Source organism: Symphodus melops (genome assembly GCF_947650265.1).
Source record: "Symphodus melops genome assembly, chromosome: 8".
Taxonomy (NCBI): Eukaryota; Metazoa; Chordata; class Actinopteri; order Labriformes; family Labridae; genus Symphodus; species Symphodus melops.
The window spans coordinates 8,119,855-8,140,918 of record NC_136698.1 but is presented as its reverse complement, the minus strand read 5'-3'; the positions used below and the strand labels follow the sequence as shown (position 1 = coordinate 8,140,918).

The following is a 21,064-nucleotide window of genomic DNA, read 5'->3' as shown; positions in this document are numbered from 1 at the left end:
ACCTGAACCACAGCCACGGAGCTGAGCGCACACATTTCATCATTGAGGGTGTGCGTTTCTGTGGTTCCACTTGGCCTGCTGTTTTGTTTCAGATACAACAGCGTCAACAGAGTGACATGAACGCTGTAATCCATTTCACGGAGGTCAGAGCAGCAACTCTCAGTGTTACTGATGGAGCAAGAAAAGTTGACTGAAATAACCCAACAAGGAGCTTTTAATAAATGACCACGTGTAAACACTTTGCCAAAGCACTTGAACCTGACGTCTCTGACGGTTTATTAAAGGTAATGATGAAGGCTACCCGTCTGACTCGTGCAGCGGTCTAACTCCACCTGCTTTGTCTCCCCTGTTTACTTTTGATTGAGTTCCATATGTAAGGCTGCCCTTTATCTCAACTCACTGAATGATCTGTCAAACAGTGAACGGACCTGTTCAATAGGTATTAAAGACAACAAGAACAATGTTAGGGATAGGCAGAGGCTGATCCCTGAAACAAATCTGCACAAATCGATCAAACATCACGCATTGTTTTACAAGTAACCGCAGCAAGTCCTAAAATGTGGATGACATTGATTGACACAACACCAAAGAGAGGAACAACCTTGTTGATAACAAGAACTGAAAGTGCTCTAATGCTTTAAAGGGTCCTTATTTTTTTAATCAAACCACATAACTTCCCTCAAGGCCTGACGCTAAAGCCAAGTTATTTCCATATTAAATATTCTGGGCTCATATGTTTAGTCTGCTTATGACAGATTCAAATATGTGACTATGAATGCAGTGTGTCGTTTCAACAACTTGTTTACATACTTTACAACATGGAAGGACAACAAACATACCACAGAGAGATCTTTCATGGTGATACAATCTCATGAATAATGTCATCTGTTGACTCCTGTTAGGTTAAAGAGCATCAAACAGCCAGAAGATCGAGCTGGAAACTATTACCACCAACAATTAAACTGGTCAAAATCACAAATCCCAGTTTCCGCTAATCCTTTGCCCATTTAGAATAACTGAAAACATTGATAAGTCTAAATATAGTTGAGGAGCTAAAAGCTACATTGCCTAAGTATGTATTTGTGTTTGTCTGTCTGAAACTCTGTGACTTGTGTTGCTGCTTGTTTTGTCCACAACACTCTTGAAAAAAAGATTTTTAATCTCAATGAGTTTTTTTTTTTTTCCTGGTTAAATAAAGGTTAAATAATAATTAAACAAAAGTCCTGCAAGAATTATTTAGCATGGAAATGTACTTAATCATCAAAGTGGCTGACTACCCTTAATCTGATGATGGAGATGAACTACTTTACTAAAAAAAAAAAAAAAACTAAATAAATGTAACCATGTCCAGCGTGAGCATTTTTCAAAATCAAGGCAATGTCAAAATAATTAAAACTCGTGGAATTATCAATTGGAACAGATAATCATTTTCAAAGTGAAGCACTGCTTCTCTTCTTATTGCGTTGTGTAAAAGATACTTTGATTAAGTTACTGTGGATTAGATTTACGTACTCCCTTACATCTCAACACTTACTGTTTTGTCTCACAGTTATGGAGACTCCTGTGCGGTGCATTTTTATTTGTTATTGAACATCATATTGAGACATCAAATTATTGGGGCGCCGGTTGTCTTGTGTTTAATTTGCACACCCCAAGTACAGAAGCCACGGTCCTCAAAGGGGGGCAGCCTGGGTCCTGGTTCCACCTGTGGATTCTTCGCTGCTTGTAATTCCCCACTCTCTCTTTTTCACCTTATCTATGACCATATATGCTGTTCTGTCTCTGCGATAAAGGCATGAAAAGATCAAAACTAAAGCTTTAAAACAAGATCATATTATTACACTATACCAGATGTTCCCCTATAAGTTTGAGGGTGATGTTTAAAAAATATTGATCTTCCACTCATAAAAGCTGAGTTAAAATCCTAAAATGTATATCTCTAAAATACTATTTTTCAATGATATCATCTTGCCCTGCTTTGGATATGTGACTCCAATGTCTTTGGTTTTTCTCCTTAAGGCTGCCAGTAAAGACACAGTCTGATATTATTGATATTATACAGACACTTAACTTCACACCACGGCAGCTGATGCTACTTTTTAAGCCAACCCACACAGGAAGAAGCACACACACTAGTGCCACCTGATGGCATTAGTTGTACAGATGTTGGAGCTCAAAAACAGCTGTCATTGTCTCTGAAACTTGCTCTTATTCTGTGTTGTGTTGGCTGTAAAACCTGAAGGTGCTGCTCTTCAGGCCTGGATGAAGCTCATCACAGTCTCCCTCAGCCTCAGCTCAGTATAAAGACGAGTCTCTCATTAAAAATGTTTCATGGACATGCTATGGGTCCCTTACAATAGTTTGGGTTTTAAGATGTATTAAAATGCCAATCTGATCGGGAAAGCACAGACACAAAGCAGACAGACAGACTCCTTTCATAACAGCTAGCTGAGGAAAACAACACATAAACACAAGTGGTCAGCCGTCAAAAACAAGAGCTAGAGGCAAGCAAACACTCGCTATACTAATAATATCAACGTTTTGTCTCAAGCAGACCTGCAAAGAAAGAGAGAGCCAGGACAGGTGAAAGTATAAACAGGAAGTGTTTATGTGAGCTAATGCTAAGTTTGGCTAAGGCTAACCATTACTTTGGACCTGACTGTGGGAGCGGGTTCACTTAACACAGCAACACCCCGCCCGGCTCCGTCCGGAGGAATATAACGACAATGAAGAAGGAAAGCAGCGTTTCTCGCTTCACTGCACGTACGTAGGGTGCAATTATAAGCAGCGGTGTTGATGAAAGCGCTGTCAACTTACTAGTTTGAAGCGTTGTAGAGTTTCTTTACAGCTAGCTAGCTGTCAGAAGAGTTGTGGCGAAGATCGTATATGTTGGACAGGATGAATCACTCGGGAGTTTAGTGACACGCTTTCCGGTTTGGAATGTTGGGGTAACTTCACGCATGCGCAGTACACAAGATTGGCTGGCTAAACTCTTAACATTTAATTAAAAAATGATACTAATTTAAGATATGTTACGGTAACATTTATTTCTGCTTCATCAGTTTAAGCAATTGACTACACATTTATTTTACCCTTGTAAAAAAAGAAGTTTGTAAATAAAATATTCAAGTTTTTTTATCGTCCCACCCTCAGTTTTATTTCTTTGAATGGAGCTTTCTCCTGGTAGATTTTATACTAATTTTCCATCAATGTATTTAACTGCCTGATATCTGCCTGTTGTATCTCTTGTATTTCTGTTATCTGCTTTTATATTATTTATATTTTCATACTCCCTGTTCGCTCTGTCTGTTAACCTATGTTCCTTCTTTCTCTAAATGTTGATGTATTAGTTTCATCTGTAAAGCACTTTTTAAACAGTTGTTTTTAAAGTTGGTTTTTTAACCAGTTGGATACATTCTCATTAGATAATGACGTTTGGTAAATATTAAAACAAAGGAATGACCAGGATTTATGTTTTATGAAAAGGGCATTGTTTAGGAAAAAGGGAACACAAGCTCAATGAGCTCTTTGTTGTCAAATTTGATTTCAGGGTTTTGTAGGAACTTGGCTGTTTCCCTCATGACAGCTATTAGCTGGAGGAATGGCAAGTTCATGCTTCCTGCTTTTATTAAAAGAAGCCCTTATTCCTTTGATTTTCATTAATTGAAAACATCTGTGTAATATACACAACCAAGTGTGTGTATATTAGTGTGTGAGGTGAATGTGAATGCCATCTTGTCAAGATCCATTTCAAGCAGTTACAAATCTTTATTTGTCAAAAGTCAACACTGTCAAATTTTACTGTATTCTATCAGCAGGTATTTTATAGGTACAATATTTGTTTTACAATATTTGTGATCACATTTCAAAAAAACTTTTTTTCTTATTTGTCAAAGAATACTAGTTAAACAAGTAGTAAAATATAATACAATACATGAATTATGACAATAAATCGTTGTTTATGGTGCTAGACAATGGGATAAAGAAAAGAGAGACTTTTCAGGCCAGATGTCCCGAAAAAGAATCAAACCTATCATCCTTTTACAATTTTCTGTCACTTTTTCTTTAGTACATTTCAACCCATTTAAAATAATTCACCGTCAATATTGTGATATATGGTTTGATGTTTCAGGACTTATAGTATAGGAGCACTGCAGATGACGTTTATTCAACCTAGAAAAGTAATGAAATTGAAGGTGTAGCTGCAGATCACTGAATGTTAATTATGACGTTTGCCCTGCAAGAGAGAAGTTTCATTGCCTGAATGATAACCGTAAGCCTGACACGAAGAACATATTGCAACATAATCAAACCACATCACTTCATGTAAGGTCTCTTGCTTTCAATCTGTACACAGACATATGAAGACAAATACCACATAATATTATTGTTTATGGCAAGCAATGCTGCGTAAGTGTCATGTAGAAAAAGGGCTCTGTGAAACACTTTAATCATGTTATTTAATCACATAAATGTGTAGTTACATAAAAAATATATAATTAAATAGCTTGATTATTTGCATTTCAAAGATTCAACATGTGAGAAGCACAGGAGTATAGGAGAAGTGTGAAGATAATTAACACAAAGTCACACTCCGTCTAAAGAAGGTTCACATCCCAGGGTGCATCACTTTTCATGAGGGACAAGATTGAATCATTGCTGTCTGGTTAATATTTACACATCAAACTTTTTTGTATCAATGTCAAATAGAAGTTCACTCAGTTCACTTCAGAATTCCAAAGTTGCGTTCAAAAACTCCGGGGCTCTGTTGTTTTTTTCCCTCAGTTTAAACACCTTGATGGATAAAGTGAAGGTTCAGCATTGGATCTGGCAATCCAAACGCTTAGAACTTCTGTGGAGACACTCCAGCTTTGAATACAGTGTATCTCAAAGGAGTATAAACACAGTGAGACAAAAGCTGCTTACAGTTTATAGTTTTTGTTGCATAGACAAAACTCCTGTCGTCCATCTTCCTCCTCCAAACTAAAACTTGCCTCCAGAAGTCCAGGAAACTGCACAGGAGATGTTGACTTTTCATTCCTTTTTCTGCTTGCTGTTTTTGTGTCCTTGCTAAGTATATAAGACCACTCATCACTCTCTTTTTTTGTATAGCAAGAGAGAATCATCAATGACCTAAGATAGCCCTCAGTCAGTTAAGACTCAGTAACAGTCAACAGATTGTTTACAATTTTAAAACCTTACCTTTTATAATGGGGCATATTACAACATTAACTACAATTTTATCTACCCTCTATTATAGAATGAAATCTTCGTGAACATAACTTAACATTTTAAGGGTATAAAGTGAAGACCTAGGTTTATAAGTGATCCCTGTTTGTCACACTCTTTTCCAGTTTAACAATGAATGATAATTGAAATCCACTAAAACCTTCAATTCATTTGTTCATGTCACCTCGACAAACATCTTTCTTCAGCCAGCTCATCCTCACTCACTGATGCAGTAGGTTTCAAAAGTATTTTTGTGTAAGTGAAAAGATGAGTGTCTCTGTGAGTAAGGGCGGTGTGGGGAGTTTACACCTCGGTGGTGATGGCTCTGGTGTTGGTGTAGAAATCAGGAGGTCTTCCTCTGTGGGTATCCCTCAGCAGGGTGCCTCGGACGGCAGGCAGTGGCATTGCCAGCGCCTGGTTATCATAGTGCGTGGGCATGTAGGTGATGCGCTCGCCTCCATTACGCATCTCATCACTAGCCCGGATGTAGAAGGGTGAGTCATAGGGGGAGCATGTGGGACAGTAAGGGCCTCGCCCTCCTGTGGGTTTGTTGAGGTCTGAGGTGGAGGCAGGAAGCTCTGGTGGAGACATTGACAGCGGGGTGATGGTCGGCCCGTCCAGGCCGGAGACACTGCAGGCGTTGCAGGCAAAGTGTTGCTGAGAGATGGAGGCGCTGTCAGACCCATTCTTTTTGCAGCAGTAGTACTACAGAGACAAAGAAGATCATTTCATCATTTTTTTTATTACCCCCCCCCCCCCCCCAAAAAAAACACACACACGCACACTAATACCTGGAGTCTACAGTAACACAGCACAGCGATGATACACAGCAGTATCACAGTGGCCAGTATTCCTCCGGTTATGACAACAGTTCCAGCTGTCATCCGACCAGCTCTCCATCAAACTCTGAAACAGAAGTAGGAAGTGACATCATCAGCAAGTGTCAACAACATTCATCTGCACAACTAAGTTTGATCAAATAAACAAAGGTCACAGTGACAGTAAACAAAGACGCAGGGTGCTGGGACATATTTTCGATGACAGTAGTGCAAACACAAAAGGTCATTTTATAGTAATATACTGCATGTGTAGATTATTACACGGAGAGCAAGCATGCAAATAACTTCAAATTAACAAATGCATTATGACACTCCTGTTAATGTATAGACAACTTTTTCATTTTACATTATTAACTGTTGTAAAAAGTTTGAATAAATTAATGAACCCACAGTTTGACATTTTTTTAAACAACATTTCCCACTGGAATACTCACGTTCAGCCAAGTTGCTTAAAACCTAAAGGCAGAGACAAAACAAAGGAAGTTAGAAATGACAGACAGACAGACAGACAGACAGACAGACAGACAGACAGACAGACAGACAGACAGACAGACAGACAGACAGACAGACAGACAGACAGACAGACAGACAGACAGACTCACATCAGAGGAGTGTTTGAAGTTTGTAAGGTTGAAGACCATTAAAATCAGAGGTTACACTGCTGGATAGCCACTCTGCATGAACATCTATGAGGAGAAGAAGAAGAAAACATTGGATATATAGAAGTTTAAATGAAGCTGCTTTAAACACTTTCCCCACAAGGTGGCAGCATGAGAAAATAAAACAACCTACTAGAGGAATGGAAGAAAATAATTGATGAGAATGTTGCAAGGAAGACGGGAAAACAGGAAAAGGATACAAGTTAAGGAGAGTCATGCAACATATTAAAGCATGTTCTATTAGAAAACGTTCATGCAGCATTCTGTATTTATGTATTTATTTCATTATAATTGGGGCAGCATATGCTAAATAATTATTAGCTAACTCTGGTGCCATTATCAAAATAACCAATAAAATAAACTATTTCAGACATAAAAAGGTGCTTATTTAATTTCTTTCAGATGTTACGTCAGTGAGAAAAAGTAAAACCAGCTCTAACTAAACACATCATTGTTAATACATCCAGTTAATGCATGTGAGGATATCTGTTGAGGAAAGTTGAGTTTCTATAGGTTGGACTTCAGTGATTTGGCAGCCAAGTAAAATATATTTTCATTAAATCTGTCCTATTCTTAAGGAAGAAAGAGGTTTGCCACAAAGTGACAGGTGAAACAGAAATCTGATTGTAGGTCAGATCTGTTTTCTGGGTCACAGCTGTCATAAGAAAGGCCTTAAAAAATGCATAGAGTCAACACACACTCAACACGTTATGGTAGAACAGCAGAGCAGTCGAATCAGAGAAGAAGCTTGGTTTTTTAAGGGTTCATATATATTGTGCAGGTTCAAGCTTGTAGGGAAAGCTATTACTCTTGAATTTCCCTCGGGTTTCTTGAATTTCCCTCGGGATCAATAAGGTATCTATCTATCTATCTATCTATCTATCTATCTATCTATCTATCTATCTATCTATCTATCTATCTATCTATCTATCTATCTATCTATCTATCTATCTATCGCTGATAAAACATCTCAAACCTATAATGTTCTATTAAAGGCCAGAGAAAGAAGAAAGTAGAAGGAAGGAAAACACTTGCTGCCTCCAGTTCTGTTATCAGTCTCTCACATATGATGCTTGATTGGACAGCTGTGTTTGTGTTTTATTTCCACCTGAGATGTGCCTGTATATGTGATGAGAAAGAGAAAGTCTGTCATCCACAATTACAAAATAAAATATCTGACTTCCTCGCCATAGAGACGCATCTGCAAGACATGATATTAAACCAATGGGAAGCTTTGAGAAGTACAAAGCAACTAAAACCCTGCTAAGTGGTACTGATCAAGAACTAAAACTGTTGTTAAAGAACAGAAGCACTTTAATGGAAATATAAGATAAAGTAATGGTGCTTGACTTTTGAATCAGTAGTACATACAGGACATGAAGCCTATACTGCATACCAGCAGCTGCGTCATGTTCTTTACGAATTATCTGTGATGGTTTAGGAAGTAGATGAGGGAGAACAAAGAAAGACATTATTATTACAATACCTTATTCCCTACATAGGATCGTCTAACACTGATGATATTATCTTGCAGATAAATACAACATTTAAGATAATCTGATTGGTTTTCTTCATTTTCTTCATTTGCTTTCAGACTCTCCATCGAGGAGAACAGGAGCTGTTGCTGCTCTCTCAGTTTGAACCACTACACTGGCCCTGAGCTCATAAAACATGTTTCTGTCACAAAGTACACTGGCCTTCAATTATTCGTTGGACCAAACAGGACGGCGGCCGCCAGATTCCATTGAACATCATTCATCTTAACTTTCTCCAGTGCGTGCAGTCTCAGACTCAGTATACCAAACTATTTCTCATAATTAATGCCAGCACAATGACTTACACTGTGTGGAGGAAATGGAAATAGAGTCACTGCTGTCACCACGTCATCCTTTACGCGAACGTCAAAAAAAATACACGTTTGTTTTTGTCACTGTTAAGACTCAGCTCTGCAACACACAAACCTTGGTTGAGATTAATGTGAGTTGACTTCATTGGACAGCACACAGAGAAAATGAAATATTTGCATCAACAAACACACACACACACACACACACACACACACACACGCTGAGTGCAGGCAGAAAGAGAGTGGGATCCGTCACCACTGGGTCCAGATTAGAGAGGCCCTCAATCCCTCATACAGCCTGAGGAGCCCTATATACTGATAAAACTTGTATGCATTCACGAACTGAGTTCGACCAAGCATACACTCAACATGAACAAATAAATCAGGACAATCAAATAAAACATCCATAAAAGCAGACAGCAGCGTCTTCATAGCTGCTGTTAGAGCACAATAACTGATGAATTCACAAAAAAAAAGGCCACAAAAATTCATAAATATCTTCCATACAAACTGTGACTTCACATAGCAGTCATAATGCACATAATGTCTCATGAATTCTGATTAATTCCGGTCCATTTAATGCAGCAGAACTCATATTGTCTGAAGCGGCTGATAGCACACTACATACATAATGCATTTGAGAATAATAGCAGATTCAAAGATTTAAAATGAGCTTTTAGCCCCGTTTGACATCTTTTGAGCTACTGCAATGTTCTATATTATGTAGAAATGTGAAGAAATCCGGAAAATATGACTGATCTGTCAAAACAAGATCTCTTCATCTTTCAGTAGATGTAGTTAATCACGGAATCACCTGAAAAAAAAACACATTATGTTCACATGCTTATGACCTGTAATTTTAAAGAACACACTTACCGGTAATTACATGTACATCAGATTACATGTACATAAACTACATAACATTTCATGTAAATTTTGACTTTAAGTCCTTCTGTTAAAGACATTATGCTGAGGAAATCTTACAATATTATTATTATTTCCTGTAGTTTTAATGGTTAAAACTGAAGTTAAAGCAATTTTTTTCATTGTTCATGGACAGGAAAAACAGGAAAAAGCTTTAAATAAAAGTAAAGGATATTTTTTCCTTAAAATTATTTGTTTATAAAGTGTGAAACACAATCAAAACTCGAAGAAATACATCGAATAGCATCATGATGCTGTTATTTCTGAAAAGTATGATATTTAACTATTGGGTTCAGGTGAGTTGTCTCCTTCATGTGTTATTATATGCAGCTGCACTGCATTGTGGGATCAGCACAATTCAATGTTTTGACAAGTTGTTGTTTTTCTAAAAGCTTGATTCTGCAAAATTTTGGCTTGAGGCAAAAAAATATTATTTTTTTTATCACACTAGTTACACTGCTGACGCCTGTCAGTCGGCTTAGGGGGCTTATTTGTATCCTGAGGCTGTAAACAGTGCAGATGCTAAAAAAAGGTGCTATGTGTTATATACTTTTAAACTAAATAATGTCACTTAGTGTTACATTTCAGTGCACTCCAGTATACAGGACTCATCAATAAGTAAAAAACATAAAACTTATTTTTGTCTTATTTTTGCCCGTTCTGACTTGAAGACAATCTGTTCCCAGCTTGTAAGTCACTACCCTTATCTTTAATTTATTGAATTAAGGTCTGTTGTTGTTCTTATTGGTTTTCTTTTTTTTATAAATTGAGCAAAGCCTTAAAAGTTTGAATTAGGGGAGAAAAATCTTCTTACACAGCTTTGTAGCTACAGCCTTAAAAATATGGTTTCCATAGTCCTTGTTTCCACACACTTCACTATCACATTACAGTATGGTATACAATACACATTATTAAATGTCATAATACAAATCGTAATGCTTTTCTCCAGTACGCAACTTTGAGTAAGACATTGTCTTTGTATTGAATAATACACTGTACATTTCACTTGACAACTATGATGTTTTCAGCTTTAGGGCAGCAGTCATCTCATCTGTCTTTCATAATTTGTTGGGTTTTTTTGTCAGCCTGTTGCATCAGCTTGTTGGCACTCTGCTGTGCCCACTTCCGTTATTGCCTTCCTTTGTTTCTGTCCTGCAGGTTATTTTGTTTGCAAGGATATAAAAAATCTGTCATATTGCAAAACTACAGGCCTCCCATCTGCTGTTTTAGGCAAATCAGAGTGATGAGAATATCTGGCAAGCTGCCTCCCTCTCTGATCAAGTGTTCCCTCTGGAGTCTCCCCCATCAGTCTCAAGGACCTTGACTGCCTGCAAGGATTTTACAAAATGTATTCTTTGGATCTTAAATTGTACCAGCAGTCAAATACAGTCACTCTCTCTCACTATCAACACAATAATACTCTATGTGCTATTTGAATATAATGATTAATGTTAGAGGAAGGGTTTGACAACTGTCTCTCCTGTCTTGTTTACATCTTGTAAAACTATATTGGTAACATAATTAAAACAAAAAAGGCTTTAGTGTTTGCCATTTTTGCAGTACTACAGCAAAACTGAAGTACCAAATACTAGCTGGCACTCAGTTTATAGTTGTTGATCTTGTAAAGGGGTTGTTGATGTTGTGGGTTTAAATAATTATTTCATGGCATTGGTTTGGTGACTTTTTCTGTGGACGATTTACAATCTCCATGACAACTAAATATTTTTTTTAAGTGGTCTGTCCTGTTGCAAATGTAACACTTTTTATACAAAACGCTGACCCAAACTTGCTGTAAACAACAGGTGTAGGTTTCAGCATTAGCAGCAATAACCTGAGGACAATCTCAGCCCACTTTTATTTAGGACACCAATACCCAGTTATATGGTTGCTGTTGAAAGCACTGCAAGAAAAGACGCCACATAATCAAACTGGATGGATGGTCACAGTTGAAATGTAATTTATCTAATCCTGTTACCTGGCATTTCAACAGCATCATCTCTCTTTTTCCTTTTGTGTCATCTCTGCTTTGGCCAGGCGTAGGCAACATGATTGTTTTTACATTTATGTGTTTAAATCTGTGGGGGGTTCATGTGTGGGTGTGATGTGAGAAAATATCAGGGTTTCAATTTCTTTTATGAAGAAATTGAAATAAAAGAAATCTAGAATACAATTTCAAAATGAAAACCATAAAAATCAGTTTAAACTCAAAAAGAACTTGCAGAGGGGCAGCTTGGAGTTAAATCACAGGATACATATTTGGATAATTTCCTTCAGTTCATGTTTGGTGGTTGCAGAGCAGATTACTGTTAACCAAAATCTATCTATGTATCTATGTATCTATGTATCTATGTATCTATCTATCTATCTATCTATCTATCTATCTATCTGAGTAAAATCTAGAAAAGTACACTTGTTATTTAGCTTTCCTTATTGCTTTGACACTAAGTGGCATACTTTAGCTGGAACCAGATGAGAAAAAAGCTCATTACTGTACTTTAGAGTAGTATGCGCTGTCCTTGGTGCTGAAGTGCTGAGGCAGAATCTGGGTTCAAATACCCATTACATTGTGAGGGGAGGCAGATTGAGCTGTATGGCAGATTGCTTACTGGATTAATCTTTTTGATTTGGCAACATAAAGTCAGTTAATGTTTTGTAATCTTAAGAGAAACTAAACTGAAAAACTGCCTTTCACCTTCAAATCCGCAATTTTTCAACTTCCCCCCTGTGTTACCCTAATGTTTAATAAAATCTCCTGGCTTAAGCTCATCTTGTTACGTACGTATCTGCTGTTAAAAAGCTGTTAATAAACAGAGTGATTACTAAGTTTAAAAAAAAGGAAATGTTCTTCACCAAAAAACAAATTCAGGAAGTTAACAGTACGAAGTATATGAATGTTTGGATGAGCAGCTACTCTAGGCTACCAAACACAGGCCTCCTTCTTATTACAGTAAAACTGCATATTCTTGAATCTGCTTCAAAGTGAGTGTGTCATTTATGTTTGTAATAACCCTACTATATGACAACACGTTGTCAGCTAGTCTGAAACATCTGTGTATGCAAACTAAATTAAAAAGACTAAGAAGACCACTTAGATGTCATCGCCACAGAGTGCAATTTTACAACAGGATAATAAACCGTCTCTCATTACTTAACAACTCCATGCTTTTGATTGAAAAGTGCTCTTGATGAAGGAAGATTAACTTCCTGGACACAACCACTTACATGTGACTTTGAAAACCTTTGCGACGTACTGAGACAGACACCTGCAGAAGCTCAACCAACCGTTATCCCATCTTCACTCAAAAGCTGTCGCAGCAGTTATGGCCCAGTAGGCAGAGATTGATGACACCGAACATTTTAGTTCGATTACTTGATTTTGCTCAAGGTCATTTGGGGCAAAGAACGCGATAAATGTGAAGAACCACTCCCAACAATGATCCTCTTGGCCCTATAAAAGTACATGATCAATACAGGCGGTAAAATCGCCTCTTTCCTGTGAAGATGGAGAGAGATAGGATGACAGAGAGTTGGAACACACTTTCAGTCTTTTACTCCGTCCGTTCAGGACCATGCTTGATGCTGGCAGATTTATAACTGTGTACATTATGCTGTTATGCAGCTCTGCAGGACACTGTACTCCAGCTTGCCAGATCCTGATTCAGCCTTTTTTTACACACTCACTGTGACTCAGAATGTGGTGAAGACTTTAACTCACATGGAGGGAGAAAGGTGCATTACTCATAGACCATCCGTAATTTTTAATCACACATAAAATTCAATTTGTCCTCCCTTCTATAAAAGGCCTTTCACCAGACTTCGAGGCCAGCAGGATGGCCTTGGGTCTCCCACAAGTGTGAATCACTGGTGTCGATAAATGAAGCCATGCAGGTTTTTTAAAAAATGCAGTTCTTTGAATATCCACAAGAGACTGCTTACAAAACCAAGAAATCCCCAGTACATCCATATGGAAAACAAAAATAAACATGATTACAGTATGGTAAATAAGAGGGTTGTGGTCACTGTGGCTAATGCTTTATTTACAAAAACACAAACAGTTGTGACAGGGAAACCGCCCAAAAAGAATCAGAATCAAAATCTAAAACTTTCTGCATGCTTTCATGTAGCTCTGCTAGCTCTGACACTGAATTATAGACAGCATTAAGAATAATACAGTGAAATAAGGTCAAAGGTTGAATATTGTTATAGGTGCAAATATGCACATTTTGACCAAGCCTTCCGAGCCCAGTATGGCTTGCTCTGTAAAATGCTTTCTCTCAGATTTGAAGGAAATTGTTCAAACCACTAAGCCACTGCATTGCTACCTTCTCACCGCAAGGCTTGAATTGATATTCCAGTAAATTTATGTGCAGTTCCGACAGATTCACAGTAAAAAAAAACTTGAGCAGGAAATGGGCTTGACGTTAAACATGCATACAGCTCTGCATCTCTGTGCTTTACGAGGTTTGCAGAGGGTTTCATTATAGGCGTTCAGCTCCTGCTCTGCCGTCCTGCGATATGCTAGTTTCTCTTTCACACTTGGCAGCGATGCAGCCCGGATGGGGCAGCGGGCGGCCGGGGGGAGCTGTAATTACTGTTCCTCCATTCTGCTGGTCAGCACGGCAGTCTCATAAAAAGCAAATGAAATGGTTCAGCTTCTATCTGTGAGGATGTAATGTACCCCGAATATTACATTAGCATACATTCACATGGACATTTTATCAGTGACAGATAATAAATGAGGGAATGGGGACACTAAGACAGGGACAGCAGGAATTAGGCAGGGCCTTTAAGATGCCTTGTTCACGAGCAGAAGGGAAGTTTTACTATTAATATGCTGTTCACTTTGTCTTTGAAACAGCAAATATTCCCCATGAGGAACTGAACCATCAACCTTAAAATGATGGCTTCAAGCAGCCTACACAGTAAATGTTTTGTTCTTTTAATTTTAATCAAAAAATAATCTAATTTTGTCCAAATATAACCCAAGCACAAGAATAGTTATCCACCCATTTTGTGTTTTTTTTTCTATCCCCAAAAAAGGAGTGTGGCCATGACATTTTGTGAAGCATGCATTCAAGCTCTTTTGATGAATGAGTTTGCATTATAAATCTAAAATATGGGAACCTTGAACAGCCAGTCACAGTCATCTGTAAAGCCTAGTGAAACATTTGTCAACCCTCAAGCATCACCAAGCTTTCCCCACTGCTGTCAAAATGGATAAATTAGACACAAACTGGTCTGAAAGCCATATGCCTGGCCACCGGCCTTACATTGATTGAGTAGGTGCAAATTTCAGAGTGCTGCTCAAGGCCATTTCAACACATAGCTGTGCAAAAAAACTAAACCTATGACCTTCAGCTTAAATGACTGTAATACTGTAACTAAATCCACTGTGTAATCCTGCATACAGCCTGGCAGACACACACAAGGGCTCCTAGGACAAACAACTACTGCTCTCATCTCTTTGAATAAACTGACTTTTAATGATGATCTCATGTAAGGAATGCAATAAGATGTCCATTATGCATTCTGTTTTGACATGATCCTAAGTTTAAGTGATTTTATAGGAGGACATCGTTTTAGGTGTTTTTATGTGGAAACAGGTAAAAGTAGATGAGTAGATATACTGAAGTACTAAAAATGTTACTAAAATGGTAACATATTCCAGATAAAAGACAAAGGCATTTTGTTTAAATTTGAGCTATGATGTTTTTATCATATCCATATTTCTCTAATTTTCACCTCAGCTCACAGAAAAAATACCTGGGTCCTGTGAACTCTGACCATTACCTTCCTTAATATTCATTGCATATGCTCTGATAAACTATGGAGTGTATTGCAGCTCCCTCTGGGTGTGAAAATAAGGGCAGTTCCTTTTTCAAAGTATTAACGTTAGAATTTAAGTTCAAGCCATTCTTGCAGGGCTGACACTGGATCAGTTCGACCTTCATTTTGTGATGAAGAAAGCAGTCAGGGAGTTAGTGGGTACTGACATCAAAGGGAAAGAACAAATCCTAAAACACAGGGGGAAATTGTTTTCTCAATAGGGTAGTTTGACTTATAACAGGAGTTGAAAGTTGAAATGTTAGGTCAAACTAAGGTTATGGAGGTCACGGGGGATAGTCAATGAAATGAAACAAATTATTAGAGATAAGATAAACAACCAAATCACAGAAAACAATAATAAATAGCAGAAACATACTAACAAATAAATACAAGCAAGCACAAGTCGACTATCAACAAACAGAAAAATGACTGTAGAGAAACAAATTACTACAAACAGACATAAAAACACTTTAATGGTACTTAAAAAAAATTACACAGACACACAAAACAAAATTAGAATTACTAAAAAACTGCAAAGAGATAACAAACAATTACAAAGAGACATGAACCAACGAGAAAGAAACCATTACACTAAAACAGAAAAAAAAAGGACCAACAATTAAAAAAAACACCAACAGTGAAAACATAAAACCATGAACACACATTAAAGGAAGAATGTGCAACTGCCCTCCATTTTTTATAAGTTGACATTTCCTCTATAAAATGTGTCAATAGCACACTGTTTTACAGGCAAAGAGTCAATACATAATGCGTTTAGTGTGTTGGTGTCTCTGTGTCTGCATCTGCAGGGTATCTTACTGGGTGCCAACATGTAAACGTCAAAATGTGTTTTGTCAGTATTTTGTGAGAGCTTATGTTTGTCAGTATAATTATGTCTGGAAGTGTCACTGTGAGTGTGTAATTGTGTGTGTGTCCGTATGTGCATGTGATTTTGATGAGTCACCACAGATGCAGCAGCCAGCAGCAGTAGAGCAACGCTAGCAGATAACAGCGTTTCTCTTCCAGAGGCCTGCGGCTCAGCCAACAAGCCTTCCTCTGCCTGGCCTCTTCCTAACCCAGGCTGGCTGCGCTTCAGAGCTGCACTCACGCACGCCACACACAAAGAATACGAGTAACGAGCTCTGATCTAAGCCACCAAAACAACAGCAAACAAAGAAAACCTGCTCATAATGGAAAACCCTGTAAACGAATAAACACAAACCATAATACAATTAAGTTTCAGCTTAAAGAGAATCGAACTCATAACAAACTCATATAATGTTACATAAATCACCTTAATAGTAGAATGTGGAAGTGTCCGATTGAATATAAAGACAGCAGGAGTCAGACATACAAGAACGTTGTCCCTTTTACAGGGAAAGTAACTCCTGACCATAATGAAAAACTATCAGAGTCTTCTGTCTCTTGTATGTCCCCCCTCTTATCTACCTCATCACAAGTGGAGTTCACAGAGGTTAATGTGGGACAGTATTATCTTTTCTTTTAGTTGATGCTCTATGTTGTGTATGTCTATACGTTGTTCAGTCCGACAAACACCAGTGTTTTAAAAGTTATGCTCACCTGGGTAGAAAGCAAGAGACTTCCTGCACAATGGAACAAATAGATTACTCATTCTTTGTTCAAACATCCACAGATTCAAAGATGCTGATTAGGTTTTTTTTCTGTCTGAAGACCTTTCTCCTTTAAACCGCCACTTTTCTTCTAATTTTAACTTTACAGCTGCTTTAAAAGCATGGTAGCTCGGAAGACGAGGTGCAGCGACTGATACTAGAGTGACTTTTTCTGTCCTGCTGATGCTGCAGTGCAGTTTGGACACAGCTCGTCTCACCCTTGAAGTGGAACTACAGCGCACCAGATTCACAACTGTATGGCAATAAATACTCATCCAACTGCTAGGAAAACCATGAGGACTTTTAAATAATTTACTAAACCACTCCTGTAACACTGAAACACTTTCCTGGGGTAGTTTGAGATTCTTCCTACCAACCCCAATCCCAACCCAACACACTAGTACTGTACGTGCACCACTTTCACATCTTAAAAACACTTTCCATTTGTGTTGTCCCAGAAAATACACTGAGTGGAGTGTAGGCAGGAGGAAAAAAGACACGACTTTACTTCCAAAGGTAGAGTGAGTACAGAGGTCTACATTCTGACAGAAAGACTGCATCAGCACTTTGGGTTTGAAAAATGATTAATTTTCATACAACAACATCCAGAGCAGATTTGAGATATCCATGTTGTTGTTATTATTTTTCTTGTGTCAATATACAATATATAATACAAGATTATGTGTCTCCATATACTGCAAAATTCACGCATATGATCAACACAACATGACTTAATTTGGACAAGCTTCCCTTGCACTTTAGTTTCTTAAATGTAGTTTTCATTGGCCCGGTCATGAATTAAATACTTCAAAATGTTGGAGGACTATTATTCCATGAAGATGTTACAACTTCTAAAATGGATGCACAGATGCATCTTAGTGTTCTGCAGGATTAAAGCAGAGTCTTTTAAAGCTGAAAACAAATGTGATCTACAGGAAAGAAAGAACGGGACAAACTTGTCAATATTTTGAGCCCATACCTGAACACCAGACACAGAAGTCTTATCTGTCCAAACAAGGTCCAATAATATTTTTTTTCCCTTTAACTATTGGGATGTAAAATGTACAGAATAAAAAGGTGGAGTCATAAACAGTAGTAATCCTTTCTGAGAGTGTACGTCGTCCTTTCAGAGGAATGCAGATTTTTGTTTGTGAGAAATAACCTTAGCAATGAGAATACCAAATGATTGTATCTAAAAAAAACCTTTTTTAACTCAAATGTATATCAATAGCTGTTACGGTTCCTCAATATTCAAAATCCCAGTGCATCTGTACCTGAAGCTTAGACTATAAACATTTCCTTTTTTTTAAGAGAAATCATTCCACAGCAGTGATAATGATGATCCATGAAAATATGTCATGTCTACTAAAGCTGCTCAAGCTAACAGTTTCCTAATTTAACCGTAGTCAATCAAATATTTAGTTTCCCAGCCAGGGAGGCTGATACATAATATCTTAGCACTGGCTAGCTGCGAGTTGTAATTTCCGTTTAGTGTTTTGAACTGTTGGCACAACCCACTGTTACACAACCTATATATTGAATATAATTTGTCTGTTGCTGCTGTGTTAGCTGTGACAGCCCTGACTGCAGACTCCTCTGGGAAATCAGGCCTCTTCCTGTTGTATCCCCAACCACTGGAGGTGCAGGAATGAAGAAGTGTGTGTGTGAGTGTGTGCGTGCGCGTATGTGTCTGTGTTGAAGACGGGGGGATATAGAGAGGCTGCTCAACAGTCCTTTAGTCAAGCTGTATTTTGCCGCTTCCTCAGTGAGAAATGGGTCAGAGCAGCACAGAACCTACTGCTGGCTGCTGAAGGATCAATACACTGCACAAAGCCCACTGTTCTTCAGCCACCATGCAGGAAAAGGGAAGGAATATTTCATTTGATCGTTTTTATATTCAATATTTCATATTACAGAAAGAGTCATGATGATGAATACACAGGCACATAAAGCTTCAAGTGCTAATAAAAAAAGGCTTCACGCATGATGTTAACCTGATCAATTTAAATAAGGAATCTACAGTGTTAAAGCTCCTGAAAGGATATTTAGGTTTGTGAGACTTTGGCGCCCCCCTTATGGATGAAAAAGTATCTCTTTGTTAATGTTTTCCTGATGTGAGTGTGAGACTTAAATGTTTTAAACTAAAAATCAAACAGTCAAATAAATAATCTGCTGTGAATCAATACTTTGGAGAATGTAAAAATAAAAAGGCCGTTTCTGCAGCATGCTCTTAACCTCTTTATGTGGCACCTACCCCGACAAACCTTATAGGCATAAAATATATATGACATATACTATTTGAAAAATAACTAATCTTGTCATTGATGGTTTTTGGATTTGTTTTGTCTTAAAGAGACATCAGTATTAATTCGAGTATTTTTTATAAGCAGAAACATTTCCTCAGAGAACCTTTAAACAAAAGCAGGGTGGAGTACACTTGGGTCATATTATTGCTGCATGATGGGATAAAAAAATCCTCTAATCAGAGCCCAGAACTCGGTCAAATATTGTCACAGTTTCCAGAGGTGTTCAGTTTTAAATATGGTGACGCATTAAAAAGCAAAACTCACCAAGGCCCCAGTAAGAGTTGAAACCATCTAATCTCTGCAGTCCCAGTAATTGGTCCCCTTACAGAGACTCTGGACCTTCATCTGAGCCTTCCTTCTGTCTAAAATATCTCTAAAACATGTTGACCAAGGTCTCTTGTTTTTGCAGTCACTTCCTTACTTAATACAACATATTTTCAAATAGAAAAGAAGGAGTCTTTCATCTCCTTGTTCTGTTTCAAGCCAAATGCCAGCAGCAGCAGGCCACCAAGATCAGACTGAAGCAGTGTGAGAGATCACAGCAGCAGCAAAATGGCAAAACCCTATGACTCCTTCTCCTGCTGAGCTGCTCCACTGTCACTTCCTTTCATCTGGCTGCTTTACAGGCAAATTTTACGTTCAATTTACTGTTGAATGTAATGTGAAGATTTACATCATCGCCATTTGAACTGAAGATTGGGGACTTTTCGACATTTAGGGTCTGAGTCAAAGACGTGTCTTCCCACTCTGACATTATGGGATACCAGATTGTTTTACACTCAAATGTAAAAATATATAAAAAAATATATATATATATATAACCTTTCACATACCTGATCTGGTTACATGGTCCGTTTGTTCTACTCAGGCTAATCCTGTAGATTTTGACAGTGAAAAGCCACGAGCATCCTTATCGCAGCTGGAGGAAGTACGAGGAGCAGAGGAGCAGAAGAGGTGAATGGGACTGTTTGCGACGGAACTTCTCCAAGGATGATCCGAAAAGACTTGAGCGCACAACACTGCCAGGAAGACCAAACAACCCCCGCCGTGGGACCCGAAGACTAGAGGTCAGAGAGACGGCAGCGGAAACAGACACGACCAAAAACAAAAAACGCAGTATAGTTGCGATACGCAAACATACAGCGAAGGTAAAGACGAGCAGGACGAAGATTCAGGTTTAGCGCCTTTTACGCACGTGAAGCCGGTAAAGACCTTTTCACCTTCACAAACAGCGGTGGTCTTCTCAGGTCTCCAGGTGAGCAAACAACCACAAGGAAGATTTTGGGACCCAGAAATCCACACTGATACATCCAACAAGTGAGAAACGAGCAGGAGGAATGAGAGAATTCGCTTCTGGGCAGACTGAGAGGAGGAGGTGGAGGAGGAGAGGATAGGAGCCGCCCATATCACAATCCGTCCTCCTCCTCCTCGAGAAAGGGCTGGATCTGTCTAATTTTAGATGATTATCGTCAAAACACGTATGGAAATCTGAAGTTAATTTGGGTATTGACAAGGCTTTTTAGACTGGTGTGGGCTAACTCAAACTTACACAGGCGGAGTATTAAGTGTGTTCTCTCTCTACTTTTACTATTCTTCAATCTTTCAGATTGTATCATTTATAGTTAAAGCTTGCTCAGGATTGGACAAGATCCCAGTTATGCTGATATAGGCTTAGACTTCAGGACTTGGCACACTGATTTCTCTACGTACATTCATATCATATTTTCTGTGCATTTTTATGCACCATTGAAGTTAATAACCATATATCTTCCAAGGAGTTGTTCAGCGCCCTTGTCTTTTCTGT

General features: G+C 38.3%; 2 protein-coding genes across 3 annotated transcripts in view; both read right to left on the bottom strand.

Moving 5' to 3' along the window:
• Positions 1–2,934, bottom strand: part of rabgap1l (RAB GTPase activating protein 1-like) — a 97,960-nt gene extending 95,026 nt beyond the window's left edge. The window contains exon 1 of the mRNA XM_079349785.1: positions 2,818–2,934. The gene's annotated coding sequence lies outside the window, so the exon portion shown is untranslated. The remainder of the gene's footprint in view (positions 1–2,817) is intronic.
• Positions 2,935–3,734: 800 nt separating this feature from the next.
• On the bottom strand, positions 3,735–20,672 carry fam163ab (family with sequence similarity 163 member Ab). Of its 2 annotated transcripts, none has more exons than XM_079350410.1 (5): positions 20,094–20,672; positions 6,671–6,754; positions 6,503–6,524; positions 6,021–6,135; positions 3,735–5,934 (listed from the first exon to the last, which is right to left on the bottom strand). In XM_079350410.1, exons 4-5 carry the CDS (start codon positions 6,111–6,113, stop codon positions 5,533–5,535), a joined length of 495 nt encoding a protein of 164 aa, XP_079206536.1. In that variant the 5' UTR covers positions 6,114–6,135; positions 6,503–6,524; positions 6,671–6,754; positions 20,094–20,672; the 3' UTR covers positions 3,735–5,532. The 2 variants fall into 2 exon arrangements, with proteins under 2 accessions (XP_079206536.1, XP_079206537.1); XM_079350411.1 differs by having other exon boundaries at positions 20,481–20,672.
• Positions 20,673–21,064: the final 392 nt, after the last annotated feature.

Coding starts and splice junctions, on each gene's coding strand:
- fam163ab (XM_079350410.1), bottom strand. CDS start 6,113: ATGACAGCTGGAACTGTTGTCATAACCGGAGGAATACTGGCCACTGTG. Junction 5,935..6,020: donor TGTGTTACTGTAGACTCCAG/GTATTAGTGTGC, acceptor TTGTCTCTGTAG/TACTACTGCTGCAAAAAGAA.